At 46.5% G+C, this 18,362-nt stretch overlaps 1 protein-coding gene across 2 annotated transcripts in view; it reads left to right on the top strand.

Moving 5' to 3' along the window:
- The first annotated feature begins 126 nt into the window (after positions 1 to 126).
- SND1 (staphylococcal nuclease and tudor domain containing 1) overlaps positions 127 to 18,362 on the top strand; it is a 956,786-nt gene continuing 938,550 nt past the window's right edge. For both annotated transcript variants that reach the window (XM_073579241.1, XM_073579240.1), the window contains exon 1: positions 127 to 318. In XM_073579241.1, the coding sequence (XP_073435342.1) occupies positions 253 to 318 (66 nt within the window). In that variant the 5' untranslated portion in view covers positions 127 to 252. The remainder of the gene's footprint in view (positions 319 to 18,362) is intronic.

Genomic DNA, 18,362 nt, shown 5'->3' with positions numbered 1-18,362 from the left:
TGTCCTTCCTACCAGAGCGGCCCGGAAGTACACGCCCCCGGTAGGCGGGGAAGGAGCGTCATCGTGAAACCGCTCTATAGCAGCCATTGTATGTGACGCATGCGCGGTGCACTCGGAGGGGGCGGTTCGATAAATAGCGGCTGTACGGCGAAGTCTCGTTCTCTGAGTCAGTCAGTGTGTGAGGGAAGCCGCAGCTGCAGGTTCCGGTTCTTCTTCTCTACGCTCCACGCTTGTCGTTCTGTCCGTCACGTCATGGCTTCCTCTGGAGCTCAGAGTGTACCGTCAGTCCCTACTTTGCAGAGAGGCATTGTCAAGATGGTGAGACAGCCCGAGGACCGGCGGGTGTCGGGGGGCTGAGGTGCCGGGGAGGGAATGTGCAGGGTGGCAGCAGGCGGGCATTTCCGGATGCGCTGGACAAGGACAAGTTTCTTGGCGGAAGGAAAGTTGTGTGGAGGTCGCTGCCATGGCAGTGGCTGGGTACAAAGGACAAGGCTGCTCAGCGTGTGGGACTACAAGTCCCAGACCCAGGCTCTATAGGGTACCCCCTGCACTGTGCAGGTGGCGAGGGTGCTGTGCCCTGTACTGAGGCTGTGTAGTCTGTGCCCATATGTCCTGATTCCACCACACTAGGGTAGACTCCACTTCCTGCCATGGCTGGGGCCAGCTTGTGGGCGACCATAGAGGCTCTCTGCTAGTGTGCCATCCATCCAGCTGGGCATTGTTACTTTCATTGTAGCTTTATTATTGTTTACTTTGGCTGCACATAAAGTACACACTATCCTCATGGCAGCGCAGTGGTTGGTAGTGTAGGGCAGGAAACATCTCTTTGGTTAGGACTTGAGGTTGTGGCACTGAGCAATACTTGGCATCTTTCGCAAGAAAAGTGATTTGCCACCACCTGTAAAGAGCTATATCTAAAGGGAACATGTCACATTGTATATACAGTCCTATCTGTGTGGAGAAGGCGCTGAGCAGGATGATGTATAGGTTTCCAGTAATGAAGAATGTCCAGGGAATAATCAAAAGATAAGACTTAACTTTTAATGCAAACAATGGTTAAAATTCCATTTAAATGATGTCCAGCACAATACACACACTGGCTCAATGCTGCTAATCAACGCGTTTTGACCTGTGGGTCTTAATCATGATCTCATGATTATAGGTTTGTCATAAGTTTCAGTGGATATTGTATTTTATTCAGTAAAATCTGTTTTATACAGCTCTGGCAAAAATTAAGAGACTACTGCAAAATTGTCAGTTTGTCTGATTTTTCTCTTTATAGGTATATTTTTGAGTAAAATGTAAATTGTTCTTTTATTCTATAAACTTCTGACATGTCCGAATTTCCAAGCACTAAATTTTGTATTTATTTTCAGAAAATGAGACCTGTTCAAAATAACACAAAATGCAATGCTTGCAGACCTCAAATAATGCTAATAAAACAAGATCATAATCGTTTAGATACAACAATACTAATGTTTAACTCAGGAAGAGTTCAGAAATCAATATTTTGGGGAATAACCATGATTTTTAATCCCAGCTTTCATGTGTCTTGGCATGCTTTCCACCAGCCTTTCACACTGCTTTTGGGTGACCTTATGCCACTCCTGGTACAAAATATTTAAGCAGTTCTTTGTTTGATACCTTGTGACTAACCATCTTCCTCTTGATTACATCCCAGAGGCTTTCAATGGGGTTCAGGTATGGAGATTAGGCTGGCCATGACAGGGATTTGATGTAGTGGTCCTTCATCCACACACTGATTGCACCATGCCACACAGCTAGGTCATTGTCCTGCTGGAAAAGTCCTCAGAGTTGGGGAACATTGCCTGAGTAGAAGGAATCAACTGTTTTTCCAGGGTAACCTTGTATGCGGCTTGATTCATACGTCCTTCGTAAAGATTCACCTGCCCAATTCCAGCCTTGATGAAGCATCCCCCAGATCATCACGATCCTCCACCAAATTTCACAGTGGTGTAAGACACTGTGGCTTGTACGCCTCTCCAGGTCATCGTCTAACTATTAGACAATCGGGTGTTGTGCAAAGCTCAAAATTATACTCATCAGAGAAGATTGTTACTCCAGTCCTCTATGGTCATCCTTATGGTCGTTGGCAATCTTCAGCCTGGCTCTCCTTTGCTTCTCATTGATGAAAGGCTTTTTTTTTTTTTTTTTTTTTTTTTCTAGCTTTACATGACTTGATCCCTGCCTCTATGAGCCTGTTACGAACTGTTCTTGCCGTGCACTTCACCCCAGTTGCCATTTGCCATTCCTTTTGTAGGTCACTTGATGTCATCCTGCGATTGCTGAGTGACTGCTGGTCATCCCGGTCAGTGGAGTCATTCTTGCCCTCTGCCGATCTGTAGCATTGTTTGTTGTCCTCAATGTCTGCTGCTTTTTCTTTTTGTATTGGACTGCCGTCTTAGAAATTTTAGGGATGGAGGCAACACGAGGCTCACTGTATCTCTCTGCTAGTAAAGCTAAGGTTGAGCCCTTCTTGTCCTCACTCAAGACTTTTCTCTTGAACTCCTTTGGCATGGTTAAGTTATTTTATTTATTTTTTTAATTTTTTTATTCCTATTACTTTTGGGATATTACTAGCACTTGTTTTGCCATCGAGCTTGTCCTATTGCACGAGGATTGTGAACACCACAGCAGGGTTTTTTTTATACTTTCCTTCGTTAAATAAGATTTGGTTCAGGTGATCACCTAATCAGAAGCACATTAAGTAGAACGAGGTATACTCTGGTTGGGATTCAACGGACACTGGAATGAAATGGCTCAGACATGTAGAGAAGCTGTGTGTATGTATAATATATATTTATATATAATTCTGCAATGGTCTCAACTTTTGCCAGAGCTATACACAAGAGTTCAGTGGGTGGTACTACTCAGTGACTGACAGCAAGCTCTGCATATAGTGAAGAATGTCAATCACTGAAAGACCTGCCCACTGGACTCATGCATGCAGTCACCAGGGAGGTCAATGAATAACTTGCAAGCTTTACTGAAACCTTTCCCCAAAAATGTATATCAGTCTGATCGGCTCACCCTACTAAAACCTCCTGTCTGCAGATCAGATACAATTTTACACATTAGTCTCTAACCTTTAGGGTATGTGCACACGTTGCAGAGTCTGCATCTCTTCGCAGAATCTGCAGGTCAAAATCCACGTGCTTTTTGTGTGGGTTTGGCATGCGTTTTTACACCTGCAGATACCTATAATGGAAGGAGTGTAAAAACGCTGCGGAATCCGCGCAAAGAATTTACATGCTGCAGAAAATAAAACTCTGAATTTCTGTGCGAATTTTTCTGCAGCCTGTGCACAGCGGTTTTTTTTTTATACACTAAACATTGTACTGTAAATCACTTGAGGATCTGCAGGGGCGGATCTGCAACGTGGGCACATACCCTGATTTAGATATTAGTTCCCTAGTCGCAAAGCGGACTGGGTGGCTGAGAGTAAAATTTTACTTTAGTGCACTATCTTATAAGATTGTATTTGTGCAGATAACAAATGGTCAAGACTATAGATCTGTTCATGTTGGTTTAGTTATTCCTGCATGTCCAGCACTTAAAACAAGTTGGATTTTAGTGAATATTAATTACAAGTCTTGTTGATCCTATTATACAATGATGTAAATTGGGTGTTTACCAAAATATTGTAAACAGAACTTCATTTTCATTGATTGACAATTGTCATGTGCCGTGAAGCTTGTCTAGGTGCATTTTCTGGCTAGCTTTAGTGATGTGGCAGGAGGAATAGCTGAGAAATCCTGTGTAGTGTTTATAAATGGCTGGGAAAAGTAGGATACATGAGTGATGCGGCTTCTGCTTTCATACGTGCACAGACTGAGAGATGGTGATGGGAGTGTATTGTTAATTGAACTTGAGTTGGCTTCTGTACTGCAGCGTAGTGAGATGCATACAATCTAATTCTTGTTTAGAGGTAATATCTGTCTGATGGGTGTCACTGTAGTTACACAGTGGGTTTACTGACTGGAAAACAAGAAAAATGTCTGCCTCTATGGTCACTACCACAGCTCAAAGTTCTCCAGTTGAAATAATCCCCGGACATATTTTTCATAATTTCTGCAAATCTAACTCCTGTGGACTTCAGCTTTGCTGCCAATGTTTCCTTGAAGGTCTGGGTTTGTGGCTTGTTATATCTTGTATGTATTTATTTATTTATTTATTTTTTGGGGTGGTGGCTTTAAAGGTATCTGAGATGCAATCTGACTTTATGTCTTGGCCGTCTCTACACTCATCCAGGATAAAAACCACGTACGAACAATGAGGGATGGTGGAAACACTGCATGTAGTGAGTGACTAATTCTAATGTCCTCTTCTAGCATCATATTTGGGCTGCTATCCTTTCTACGTGGTGCTTCAGATCTATTGGTGACCTGTAGTCGGCAGAAACTGAACTATGGGATATTGTTAAACTATATTTACTTCTGGTGTTGGTTGATAAAAGTTCAATACAGATGATCAGGGCTCAAAGTTGTACGCAGTATCTGCTAAGTCTAGACCAGTCTGAAGTTCATTTTGTTTTTTTTCCTCTTTCCACTATTTGTGACCATTAAAGGAGATGGTTATCCATAAATGTCATTAGGAATAAGCTCCTAAATATCTTTTGAATTGGCCAAACAATTTTCTCCAGGAATCACTATAGAAGCCAAATGGCTGCTGTCTTGTTAGTGGCAAGTGTTCTAGAATAGTGGTAGACTGTGTGCAGTAAGATGCTCCCCATCTGTGATCTGCAGATTGCTTGACAGGTGATGTAGGACATGTCCAGGTCACTGCAGTGGGGCTCCCTGCTACTGTACATGCCCTATTGCTATTCTAGGACCACTTACACTCAGTGTAACAAGATGGTGCATATTTTAAGTATAAATGTTTCTACACATTATATTGTAACAACAAAAACCTAAAGATGAATTGCAATATATTTTCGTGTACATGTGAATCTCATATTCATGCTGGCCACTAAACAGTAAAAACCGAAGATAAAAACAAAATAAGCAAATACCCTGCAGTAAATAAATGGCAATTTAATTAAAAAAGAGAGAAACTTAAGCCATCCCACCACGTCAAGGTGCCCCTATGTTAGGACTGTGCTGCATTCACACCAACTTATGTTCCAGTCATCTCTTTAGTTTTTTGCCCTATTCAAATAAGGGGTTGGCCTCACTTTTCCTTGAGCTGGTAACTTAATTCATTTAGTTCCCCATGGCTAGCTGTCCATTAGCTGGTTCTGTTTTTCTCAGCACTTATTCACATTTGTCACTCAACATACAGTTGTGGCCAAAAGTATTGCCACCCCTGCAATTCTGTCAGAAAATACTCAGTTTCTTCCTGAAAATGATTGCAAACACAAATTCTTTGGTATTATCTTCATTTAATTTGTCTTAAATGAAAAAAACACAGAATTGTCCTAAAGCCAAATTGGATATAATTCCACACCAAACATAAAAAAGAGGGTGGACAAAAGTATTGGCACTGTTCGAAAAGTCATGTGATGCTTCTCTAATTTGTGTAATTAGCAGCACCTGTAATTTACCTGTGGCAACTAACAGGTGTTGGCAATAACTAAATAACACTTGCAGCCAGTTGACACAGATTAAAGTTGACTCAACCTTGGTCCTGTGTCCTTGTGTGTACCACATGGAGCATGGAGAAAAGAGAGAAGACCAAAGAACTGTCTGAGGACTTGAGAAACCAAATTGTGAGGAAGCATGAGCAATCTCAAGGCTACAAGTCCATCTCCAAAGACCTGAATGTTCCTGTGTCTACCGTGTGCAGTGTCATCAAGAAGTTTAAAGCCCATGGCACTGTGGCTAACCTCCCTAGATGTGGAAGGAAAAGAAAAATTGACAAGAGATTTCAGCGCAAGATTGTGCGGATGTTGGATAAAGAACCTCAACTAACATCCAAACAAGTTCAAGCTGCCCTGCAGTCCGAGGGTACAACAGTGTCAACCTGTACTATCCGTCGGCGTCTGAATGAAAAGGGACTGTATGGTAGAAGACTCAGGAAGACCCCACTTCTTACCCCGAGACATAAAAAAGCCAGGCTGGAGTTTGCCCAAACTTACCTGAAAAGCCAAAAACGTTTTGGAAGAATGTTCTCTGGTCAGATGAGACAAAAGTAGAGCTTTTTGGGCAAAGGCATCAACATAGAGATTACGGGAGGAAAAAAAAGAGGCATTCAAAAGAAAAGAACACGGTCCCTACCGTCAAACATGGCGGAGGTGCCCTGATGTTTTGGGGCTGCGGTATCCCGAAGCTCCCGGGCGTCCCGCGTGACTTCCGGTTGGGCGGGGTCGCGGTGACGTCAGGGGGCGGTCGGAGGAGGTGCTTCCGGGTCGGCGGCGCCACTGCGCATGCGCGAGAAAAACAAGATGGCGGCACCCATCGCAAACGCCGATGAGCGTCTGCTCTCCGGCCGGGTGCGGCGCCAGCTGGGGAAGGGAGCCCTATTAGGGGGGGAGGGGCGCGGCACGCATACTGCTGTCCGGAGGAGGGGTATATAGGCAGGAACCGGGCAGGGTGCCTTGCCTTGGCCACATTATTGCGAGCAGTAATGGAGAGCGAGCAGCAGCAGCAGCAACGTCTGCAGCAGCGACAAACATCTCTGCCACCCCTGGATGACCTTCGGCAGGTGAAGCAGAAAAAGAAAGTCACGTGACAGTGAACGTGCGGGACGAAATGACCAGTCCAGCCATAAAAGCTCCTCTAAGCAGACAGGAGCATCGTCTGAGAAGAATCCCCCTCATCCTCCGGTACTTGAGAGTGGCACTGGTAAGTGATCTTCGTGAAAGTTCACTCAGTGACGGGGCCCCCCTTCTGTGCTTTATTCTAGGGGAAGAAGGCTTCAAGTAAAACTAAACACAGGGAATGCGCACTCTGTGCATGCCCATTACCGGACTCATGCCCCAAAAGATTGTGCCCCCCCCTGTATTCAGCAGACAGTGGCGGAAGAGTCGCCCGCGGTAGCAGCGAGTTTGAGAGACATTGTTAGGGCAGAAATGAAGGAAACCCTAAAGTCACTGTCCCAGCCGGAAACTATAAAGGGCGGGGTCCCGGTGGAGTCCGATTCCTCGGCAGAATGGAGGAGAAGTAGAGACTCCCAGGCTTCATCTCCCTCGTCCTCCTCAGGAGAAGAGGACTCTGGGCGGTTTTGTCTGCCTCTTGACCGGGTAGACAAGCTGGTCAAAGCAGTCAGAGGGACAATGGAAGTAGAGGAGCCTAAGCCCCAATTATCCATGCAGGATGTCATGTTCAGGGGGCTGGAGCAGAGGAAGCATAGTCTTCCCGTTAAATCAGAAGATCCAGGATCTAATCCACAGAGAGTGGAAAAAAACGGATAAAAGAGGGTCGCTACCACCAGCCCTCAAACGCAGATATCCCTTCGACGATCCGGCAGTAAATACTTGGGACAAGGCCCCCAAATTAGATGCGGCCATTGCAAAAGCATCGAAAAGATCCTCGCTGCCCTTTGAGGACATGGGATCCCTTAAAGATCCCCTAGACAGGAAGGCAGACACCTTCCTTAAAAATACTTGGGAGATGGCAGCCGGTTCCTTAAGACCAGCAGTGGCGTCAACATGCACAGCCAGGTCCATGATGGTCTGGTTGGACCAGTTGGAGTCACAATTAAAACAGGGTACGTCAAGACAAACAATTCTTGGGGCCCTACCAACAATCCAAGAGGGAGCAGCCTTCCTAGCAGACGCCTCGGCGGATGCAGTAAGAATGGCAGCCAGAGCAGCAGGTCTCTCTAATGCGGCTCGTAGAGCCCTGTGGCTAAAGTGCTGGCAGGGAGACATTCAGACCAGGGCGAAGCTTTGTACTATTCCGTGTGAGGGGGAATATTTGTTCGGCGCAGTCCTGGACGAACTGCTTGAGAAGGCTGGGGACGACAAGAAAAAATTCCCAAATCTCTGGCCTACATCCTACCGACGCCCATTTGGTAGAAGGAGATTCCGTCTGGGGAGAAGGCCCAATTCTTCGCCTACTAGAGACCGTCCCAGATGGGAAGATAGAAGGAGAAGAGGTACGGGCTACATGTTTAGACGCTCGTCTAGAGATCAAAAGAGACCGAATCAATGACTAGCAATTCCCATGGGAGGTAGACTATCATCCTTCCTTCCGGCATGGTCACAGATTACAAATAGTGACTGGGTGCGCAATGTAATATCCACCGGGCTTAGATTGGAGTTTACCCAGGTCCCGCGGGATACCTTTAAATCCACTCCTTTAAGATCTTCACCCCTCGAACAAGCAGCTTTAGAAGCGGAGGTCTTGAGCCTATGCCAGAAAAACGTCCTGATAGAGGTTCCGGAAGCTGAGAGAGGAAGAGGGTTCTACTCTCCCTTATTCCTGATCCAAAAACCTGATAAGACATTTAGAACGATCATTAACTTACGTTTCCTTAATAAATTTTTGGTGAACCGTACTTTTAAGATGGAGTCCATCAATACGACAATAAAAATATTGTTTAAAGGGTGTTTTATGGCAGTCATAGATTTGAAAGATGCGTACTATCATGTACCTATCCATGCAGACTTCCAGCAGTTCCTGAGGGTGGCGGTTTCAATAGACGGCACAGTCCGTCATTATCAATATAGAGCCCTTCCCTTTGGTCTCTCAGCAGCGCCCCGGGTATTTACAAAGATAGTGGCCGAAGTTATGGCGCATTTACGGGAGGTGGACATCCTGATTGTTCCATATTTGGATGATTTTTTAATTGTGGGAAAATCAGGGGGCCATTGTACATCCCAGATAGAAATGTCGGGGTCGTAAACGACAATAAATCCTCATTCACCAGTCATTCCAAATCATTGTGCGAGCGCAAAACATCTGGTACCAATTAAGAATGACTCAGACACGCAGCTGATTCAGTCTTAGCTAATGTCCCGCATCCACACCTGTCAGGAGCAGTACAACAACTGGCTTTATTTACAAATACACAATACTATATTGAGTGTTAGGGGAAGGCGTGCATTAGGCGGGGTTTATGCAGTATACATCTAGTGTCCAGTCTCTCTCTGATTCGTCAAAAAGTCTCCCGATGGTTACTTCTTCTTCATATTCCTGAGTTATCTTTTTTTTTTAGGAGAAATGAAACTTAACTTAACTCTTTAGACACTGAATTTAAGTGAAAGTGAACACTGGCAGCCATCTTTAATACAGTTACATTTGCATTAGCAAGCAATTAGGAAAAACTTATTGTTTCACAGTATAAAAGTATAAAAGTTATATAAGAAAATATATTTTCACCTTGACAATCCCCCCTAAACACTAAGTTTTTCCCTTAATGAAAGATCCTTCGAGACTGTCCATGCGATGGGAAAAGGGGAGGTGGATTTCTTCATCCAGACACCTCAGAAGCTCTCCCCTAGCGAGAGGCCTCCAGGCAGCTGAACCCTTCACTAACCTCACATGGAGTTCTCCCGCTGTCCCTAAACTAAGTCTCTTAACATCATCTGAGAATGGGGGGTTTTGTCTACTCTCTTGAGGGGAATATACTTAGGGATCTCCCCTAGATCAGTATCGTACTCTGGTGGGTCTACTTCTTGATTGAGGAAGGTGCCAGTCGGAGTTGCTTTGGCAATAACCTTTTTATACAAGGGAATAACACAACAAAGAGTTATCGATCCAATTACAAGGAGGGCAATCAGTACTATACAAGCTTGTTGAAGGAATCCCTTGAGTCCACCCAACCAGCCGGAAAAGAAAGATGTGTCTACTCCAGCATTAGTTTTCAATTCTGCTGCTAACCCAGTTATCTTTTTAAGGGCTATCATGGTTTTTCCATTCACTCCAGAGTTCTGAGGGATATAGGTACAACACTCCTCTCCCACCATCCCACAAACTCCTCCTTTCTCAGCTAATATCATATCAAGGGCTAGTCGATTTTGGAGTGTCATTCTAGTGTTGGGGCCCAATTCGTCAACTATACCTTGGAAGGCATCTTGGCTGAAATTGACAAACCTTTGTTCACTGTAATATATGTAATTGATCCATTCAACATTTTTATTAATCTGCACCTGTGGGATTATAGAAGCAAAGCCAGCATAGATCTGGTTCTGGGCTTTAAATTGGTCAGGCACCCCCCTTGGCACTCCAATAGCATCAATATATACTAGTGGATCTTCTTCATAACTCATATGGAGCTGATCGAGGCTTCTCCTTTTCCTGGTAGGTTCATCAGGTATCTTTGGATCCCAGGGTAGAATCTTGAACTGCATAGCTAGTTTAACAAGGGTGCATTGGCCTGTCCAGGCATTTGGCAACCTAGGACGGAGCTTACCATCTCCACATAACCAATAAATGTCATACATATATTGTGTATGTTTGATTAACAAGTCAGTATCTAGAGAACTATTCTCTTTGCAGAAACCTGTCTCGAAGATCCCTACTGGTGTACCTGTGGTGTCGTGGGAATTATAGCAGGTGTAATTGTCAGCTAATACAGTTACTTCTCCTGGGACCTTTAGTTTGGGTTCCTTATGAATTAGTGGGATGTAATCTGGGCAATCAGTGGGCTTCAAACCTTTCAACAAATTCATGACACAGGCAGTGGTGTTGTCATCAGGGAAAAGCAATGCATGTGTGTATAGGTGTGTATTCGCAGCAGCACAAGCAATACATCCTACAGAGATATTCTGGACTTTTACATTGTACCTCACCCATTCTAACCACAAATTTTTCCTTGGGGCTGTTTGTGTTTCTATGGAGAAAACCTCTTGCCAACTGAGACCTGGAATGGGGATCACTTCATTAACTACATTTTGCAAACGCTCACCTGGGCCTATTTTAGGTGTACTGGTAACGGGGGGCCTTGGTTGGTCTGAAGCTAATATCCTGAAGCCGTATATGGCCTAAATACGCATAAGGTCCAGCACTAAATACATAATTATAATGCCTTCCTAGTACGAACGTCTGCAGATCAGCAGATTGAGGGCTTTCAATATTTAGGAGAAGGGGGTGACAGCTTCTACCCCATTTACAGCCCCTAAATGGTTGCAGAAGGGCTGTTAGATGCATTCTCTCACGAAGACTCCTACCCGTCCCATCCTTGGGGAACATGGCTTCGCTAGGTTTATATCCCCAATCATTCCCCGTACTCCAGGCAGCATCTGTCCAATAATGACAATTATTGTTGTCTTGTCTGGTAACACACATATAGAACTGGATGATCCCCTCTACCACCCGTTCAGTCTCAAGGCACTTGACTACATCACAGAAATCAAATCGCCAGATATTCACCGGGGCTGTCAGGTTTACCCAGAGAATAAAGGGACCAGAATTCTTATTTACAATAGGGGCCGAAGAGGTAGGGGCGAGGATGGCCCCCAGTCCCAAGGTCAAAAACAACAGCAACATTTCCCTTCAGTCACTACTGTGACTAAACACTGGTTCGGTCTCTTTTACAGTGTGAAGCATGAATCCAGGTGCTCTTTCCTTCAAGTTTTACTGCAGTGGGGGTGACCAGGATCACCGTGTGGCGTCCTTCAAATCTCGGCTGGAGACAATCTCTGCGCACAAACTTTTTCACATACACCAGGTCTCCTGGCACAAAGTCATGGACCACGTCACCTGTGGATTCTGGAAGAGAAGCAGAAACTGTAGAGTGGGTGTTAGACAGTTCATTAGACAATGCAATCACAAATTGTACAACTTTATCATTTGTCTCAGACAACTCTTGTGGCCTAATGTCTCCTATTTTAGGTGGAGCACCAAAAAGAATCTCAAAGGGAGTCAGGCCGTGTTTTCCCTGTGGGGTGTGTCTGATATGGTATAGGACCACGGGGAGCAAATCTGGCCATGGGAGTGGGTGGTCCTGGCTCATTTTAAGCAACTGGGTCTTAATTGTGGAGTTCATTCTCTCAACTTTGGCTGAACTGGAGGGGTGATAGGGGGTGTGCAGACCCAAATCTGTCCCTAACATGTGCCACAATTCCTCGTAGACATTGGCAGTGAAGGCTGGGCCTTGATCTGATTCAACAACTTCGGGAATTCCAAATCTGCACGAAATTTCAGTGATTAGCTTCTTAGCTGTAGTTTTGGCAGTCATGTTGGTCACTGAGTAGGCTTCGGGCCATCCTGAGAACATATCCACAGCCACTAGGACGTACTCATACTTTCCTGACTTGGGCATCTGAATATGATCAACCTGGATTCTCTGCCAAGGGTAGTCTGGTTTGGCAAGATGCTGAAGTGGAACCTTGGCGGTGGCTGTTGGGTTACAGATGGCACAGACTGGGCAGGCTCTTGAGTAGGCTGTGACAGTGGTAGAGATTCTTGGGGCCCAGTAGAGCTTCTTGATACAGGCCAGAGCTTGGTTCTTTCCTCGATGAGTTGATCCATGAGCCCATGCTGCAACGGCTGGATACATTCTTTTGGGTAGACAGGGTTTCCCATCCACCTTGAGTCTAGGAAATTGGTATTGTCCGGCAGAACTACGATTCCCATGAATGGCTCCTGCAGCTTCCCACTGCTTCTTTTCTTCTTTAGAGGTCAACTTTTGTTCTTCCCACAATCTCTCTTCAGGTGGTCGGGCTGGCTTCCAGACAGATCCGGTGGCAGGGTATTCCATTTCCATGTCTTCTATCAACTCCCTCTTCTTTCTTCGGGCTTCGGACTTCTCAAAGTCTCGTTCTTCTTCGGCTTGGGTAGCTTCTTTGGTTGCCTGTTCTCTTGTTTGTGCTCTGGTAAGCACAGGCATCACAGGTGTATCAGTGCCTTCCCAACAGGGTTTTTCTGGTGCTGTTTCTTCTTCTTCCCACTTTGCTGAGACATTCTTTATGGCAGCAGCTTTGGCAGCTTGATCTGCTAAATGGTTTCCTCTAGTCTCCTTCGAATTGACTTTCACGTGAGCTTTGACCTTGATCACCGCAATTTGTACAGGTAGCTCCAATGCCTTCATCAGGGCTTTTAATCCTTAGTGCATGTTTAACAGGGGTTCCTGTAGCCGTAATGAACCCTCGGGACTTCCACAGGAATCCAAAATCGTGACAGATTCCATAGCCGTATCTTGAGTCAGTGTAGACATTGGCCGTCTTCCCTTCTGCTAGATAACATGCTTGTTGTAGGGCCACAAGTTCGGCTTCTTGAGCCGAAAGGTGAGGTGGCAAGGCTTCAGCCAGAAGGACTTCTGTTTCAGTGGTGACCGCATATCCAGTGTGGAACTTGCCATAAGAGTCTGCAAATCGAGATCCATCAGTCCATAGTTGCAAATCAGGGTTGAGAAGTTCTTGAGTTACCACATTTTGTGGTGCAGAGGCTTCTTGTTCCAGTGCTTTTACACAGTCATGCGGGTCATCAGGTGACCTCCGGTCTGGTAAGTCCTTATACCCGTCAGGGAACTCCCCCCTAGAATGTGGAAGCAAAGTGGCTGGGTTGATGGTAGTACATTTCTGGAAGGTGATGTTGGAGGGCAGAAGTAGAGAGCACTGAAGTCTGAGATGTCTTTGGCTCGTTAGATGCTTAGGAGATGTTTGTTGGAGGACAGCAGAGAGATCATGTCCAGCTTGAATGACCAAGTCATGACCAAGTGCTATGTCAGCAGACTTATCCAGAAGAACATGGGCTGCATGCACAGCCTTGAGGCAGGAAGGAGCAGTTCTGGCAACAGGGTCTAGCCTGGCTGAGTAGTAGGCCAGAGGACGGAAACGATCAGCATGTTTCTGTGCCAGCACACCAGAGGCATGTCCTTCAGATTCTGAAACAAAGAGATGAAACGGCTGAGTGTAGTCAGGGAGACCCAGAGCAGGGGCGCTGACAACAGCTTCCTTGAGAGCCAGGAAACAGTCCTTTTGCTGAGCATAGATATACGGATTTTCAGCATGATCCCAGTCCGGTCCTCCAGTCTTGAGGCAATCATACAAAGGTTGCATGAGTCTTGAAGCATCCGGAATCCACTGTCTGCAGTAGGTAATGAGTCCTAAGAAAGACTGCATAGCAGAGTATGTCTTTGGATAAGGGATATCCTCGATTGCATGTTTTCTGTCCTCGGTGAGGTGTCTCGAGCCTTGAGAGATGCAGTGTCCGAGGAAGACGACTTTCTCTTTGCACCACTGGACCTTGGCCTTTGAGACTTTGCAGTTGGCAGAATGAAGAAAAAGGAGCAAGGACTCAGAAGCAGCAAACAGATTCTCTTCAGTTCCACAGAGGAGTAGGTCATCAACATACTGGAGAAGTGTGACATGAAGATTCTGTAACACCCACGGATCCAGGGTCATCTTCATAGCATGAGTGAACTGGTTAGGGGAGTTCTGGGCACCCTGTGGTGTCCTGGTCCAGGTCAGCTGAGATCCTTGAAACGTGAAGGCAAATAAAAACTGTGAGTCTTCATGAAGCGGGACACTGAAGAAAGCATTAGCCAGGTCAATAACGGTGAAGAGTGTTGCTGAAGTAGGCACTTGAGAAAGCAAGGTGTTTGGGTTGGGTACCACAGGAGTTTCCAAGATGGTGGCTGAATTGACTGCTCTGAGGTCCTGTACAAGTCTGTACTTCGGAGGGTCTCCAGGAGCTGTCTTCTTCTTCACTGGAAACAGGGGTGTGTTACAGGGTGAAACACATCTGATTAGCACTCCAGAATGTAAGAGGGATGTAATCTGAACTCCAAGGCTCCGCTCTTGGGCAGCCTTACGCGGATACTGAGGTAGTCTGGGGTATGGGTGCCCAGGTTTGAGGTGGACTTTTACTGGAGGCACTTTGAGCAGACCCACATCCTCAGGTCCAGTTGACCAGAGTGGTAGGTAGATTGGGCAAATCCGGGGAAGGTGTCGTTTGCAGAGTCATCAGAGGGAAAGCCTTAAGGACACAACGATCTTCAGTGCCTTGTTGTGAGGCAGGATCTTGTAATTGCAATTCCATCCCTTGATCACCGAAGATGATGGTAGCGTGAAGCCTTTGAAGGAGGTCAGCTCCTAGAAGGTTGACGGGGCAGGTTTCAGACACCAGAAATTTGGCAAAGACACCAGAGAATGGGCCAGCTGGGACGGGAACAGTGAGTGGTGATGAGGTTTGTTGACCTTCAACTCCAATACATGTGAGGAAATCTGAAGACAGGGAGATTGTAGGAGGCAGCTGAGATGAAGAGATAACAGAGGTGGCCGCCCCAGTGTCCACTAAGAACTTGAGAGGTTGATTGTCCACTTCCAGGGTCACTGTACCACAAGACGAGGAAGTACAGGTGGCGGGAAAAGTGGGCACCGGTTGGCCTGAACTTCATGAGTGTGGAGGAGGAAGAGGTCTCTGAGGGTGCCCCCTGCGAGGACAACTTCTTCTCATATGACCAGGGCTGGCACACTCCCAACACAGAGGTCTCCCTTGGTCATCACGAACTGGTCTGTCCCTGTAGTTTTGGCCCTGGGACCCTCTCGGCCTCAAGCGTGGTGATCCATACCGATCCTGAGCCTGATACACCATAACAGGTACTTCTGAGGCTTCTGCCTTATACATGGCTGGTTTCTTCTTGCCTTTGTCCTTCTGTGCTTCCTTCTCTGCTTCCTTTTCTGCTTCTTTTTCTTCCCTTTGAAGCATTTTCTGATAACTCTTCACAACAGTGAGGGCCTGTTTTAGGGGACCATCAGGTAATTCGGGACGAAGCTTCATGACCTTATCCTTCAGTGGATCTTCCAGACCATCAATAAAAGCACGGACCAACAAGGCTGCCTGCGTCTTCACATGAGTTGAATAACCCAAGTCTTCAAACTGCATAGTTAGTCTGGCAGCGTATTTCTCCACAGCTTCACCAGATTCTTGTTGTATATCCTGTATTGATCCTGCTTCGTCACAGAGACGATCCTGGGCCCACTTTGTGAGTTGAGCGATAAACTCCTTTCCAGACTTGAACTTGTTGAGAGGTCCTGCTTTAGTGGGGTCCAATTCCTTCATGATGGTGGGGAGAAAATATTCGGAGGCTTTGATTGAGGTGATGCCTGATAGATCAGACCATGTAGCCCCGTAGATGCTCCTAGTCTGTTCCAGTTTCCTTACATACTGCATGGGAAATTTGTCCGGGTCAGGTAACTTGTTAACAATAGCATCAATTTGTACCGGAGTGAAGGGTTTGTATTTCAGCTTCAGCCCTTCTTCTTCTTCGTCATGTGTCACTGCCTCATCCTTCGGGGCAGTTGGGGGTGCTGTGGGTATTACCTCATCCAGGGGCTTTATACCTGTGTGCATCAGTGGTATCATGTATTCAGCTACCAAGGGCATGATGCCCTCTAATCCGGATTCATGGTAACAGACGATCCTAACTTCTTGTAAATCGAGATCTGGGGTTGATTGGAGACAATTCTTGATGACTTCAACGTGTTCCTTCATACAGGGGCCCAGTGGGTATCCAAAGAGTCCTGAAGATATCAATGGTATAGCCAAAGTTCTACGAGGAAGTGTATCTCTCCCTAGCCGTCCTGCAAAGATAAGCACTGTCTGTAAGGCGGTCTGCAATATTGTACGGCAATGCTCGGGTGTCCTGTAATCATATATAGGGCCTGCAGTGTGTAACACTATATCACAGGGCAAATTCCCTCCCTGGGTGGACATAGCGTCTCCTGGATGCAAGGGGCCATAATTGGTAAGGTAGGCCTGACACTCTTGGGTTATGGCTGGGCCTCCCTTTTTAGCTATCTGTTGGGCCAAACCACCTCTATGCGACAGGGTAGAGTTAGCTGGGTTCACTATGGCTCCTACCTGGTGGGTAACTATGTCCCCATACCCCACTGAGAAAAGAACCTGGGAGCCCTGAGGTGTGATGTAATAGCGTGAATGACAGGGGAACCAGATTTCAGGGTCTTGGGGCAACCTAGAGGATTTGTTGAGAGGGGTAGGTAGTGGGCTCCTTCTGGGCCGGGGGGATTCGAACGGACCTAATAGCAGTGGCGGGGCAGGGGGAATTGTAGCAACCTGATTGTCAGAATCTTCTGATCCCTCATCATCTCCGATAGCTTGGCGCCTCATACGCATTACGGACCGGAAAGCCGTACTGCCGGTCAGGGCATCAAGAGTGAAGGGACCTTGACCAGGTGTATTTACAAATATCACAGTGGGTTGCACCGGGAGACTAGGCCCAGAGGCCGGAACAGAAACAGGAACATTAGAGGTGGGAACAGCATCGGTCGGTGCCGGAGGTTTCTCAGGAAGTGGTGGTCCCTGATAGTACTCGCCGGAAAGTGTTACCAGCGGACATAGTGGCTGGGGAGGAATTCCGGGTGCACCAAGATGGCTGCCGGTGGAGGCGTGGCATGCCCCACTTCCGTCCATGGTCTGGGCGGAACCCCAAGGACGGCCCGCCCCACACACGGCAGGTTTCCACCCAGGTTGGATTCTGCACGCCACAAACAGGACACACCCACGCTTCTGGAGAGCTCGTCTTGTCGCCATTATAGGGCGGTGGTTGGGACTGCATTTTCATCATCAGTGGCACGGCGGCCATTTTACAATCTATAAGATCACAGTTCAAAGGCATTTTATAACCAAACACAGGTTCCGCATTGTCTGATCCTCCTTCCCCATCAATCTCTTTCCATCCTTCATTCTTCAAGCCTCGCGCAACTCGCAGATGAGCTTGTGCTTGTTCTAACAATCCTTTATCTTTCAACATGCCTCGTTTGTTCTCTATGAGATTATGCCACATAGCCGGCTGTAATCTCCCTGACGAGGGCAATCCTACATGCTTACACAATCTCTCAACATTCTTGACTGCCTTCTTGCCTTCCCGTGACGCTACTATTGCCTTGACCTCCACCGCATCCTCATCTAACTTGTGGGGCACAGACTTCTTCTGCTTTAAGATACGCAGCATGACTCTTACAGAATACTATGGTTCTCTGCAGAAAAACCACTGGTAGCGATATCAACACTGATGTTCCACAGTACGGAGCCTCACGTTCGACGTACCAGGAAAAGAGCCTCGCGCTCAATATTTCCTTTCCCTAACCTTGAACAGTGATTAACAGATTATCTTGCCACGATATTCCAACAGTCGGGAGGCGGTCTCCTAGTGAGAGCCCTCCACAGAAATACAGGTGGTCCCTTCTCGGGACGTCTTAATTACCTAGTTGGTACAATATCACAGAGGCTGCGTCTCCTATCCCTTCCTCTAAGTTGCCCCACAATCTGCAACTAGCTCAATTTATCACTCCAATTCACTACTAGACAATAGTCACGGGTAGGGTGGTTAAATGGAGTACAATGACCGGTGGAGGAGGTGTGGTGTACATGAGGACGCGCAGAATGCGACGTCTCTCAGTTGCTGGTTCAGAGCGTGGCACAGGATCGCACTCAGTCTCACCACTCGACCGGTCACCCCTCAGACCCAAGGAGACCACAGACAAACCAATA

Source organism: Dendrobates tinctorius, unplaced genomic scaffold (assembly GCF_039654945.1).
Source record: "Dendrobates tinctorius isolate UK_male_01 unplaced genomic scaffold, ASM3965494v1 ptg000062l, whole genome shotgun sequence".
Classification (NCBI taxonomy): Eukaryota; Metazoa; Chordata; class Amphibia; order Anura; family Dendrobatidae; genus Dendrobates; species Dendrobates tinctorius.
This window is presented reverse-complemented; position numbering and strand designations above follow the sequence as displayed.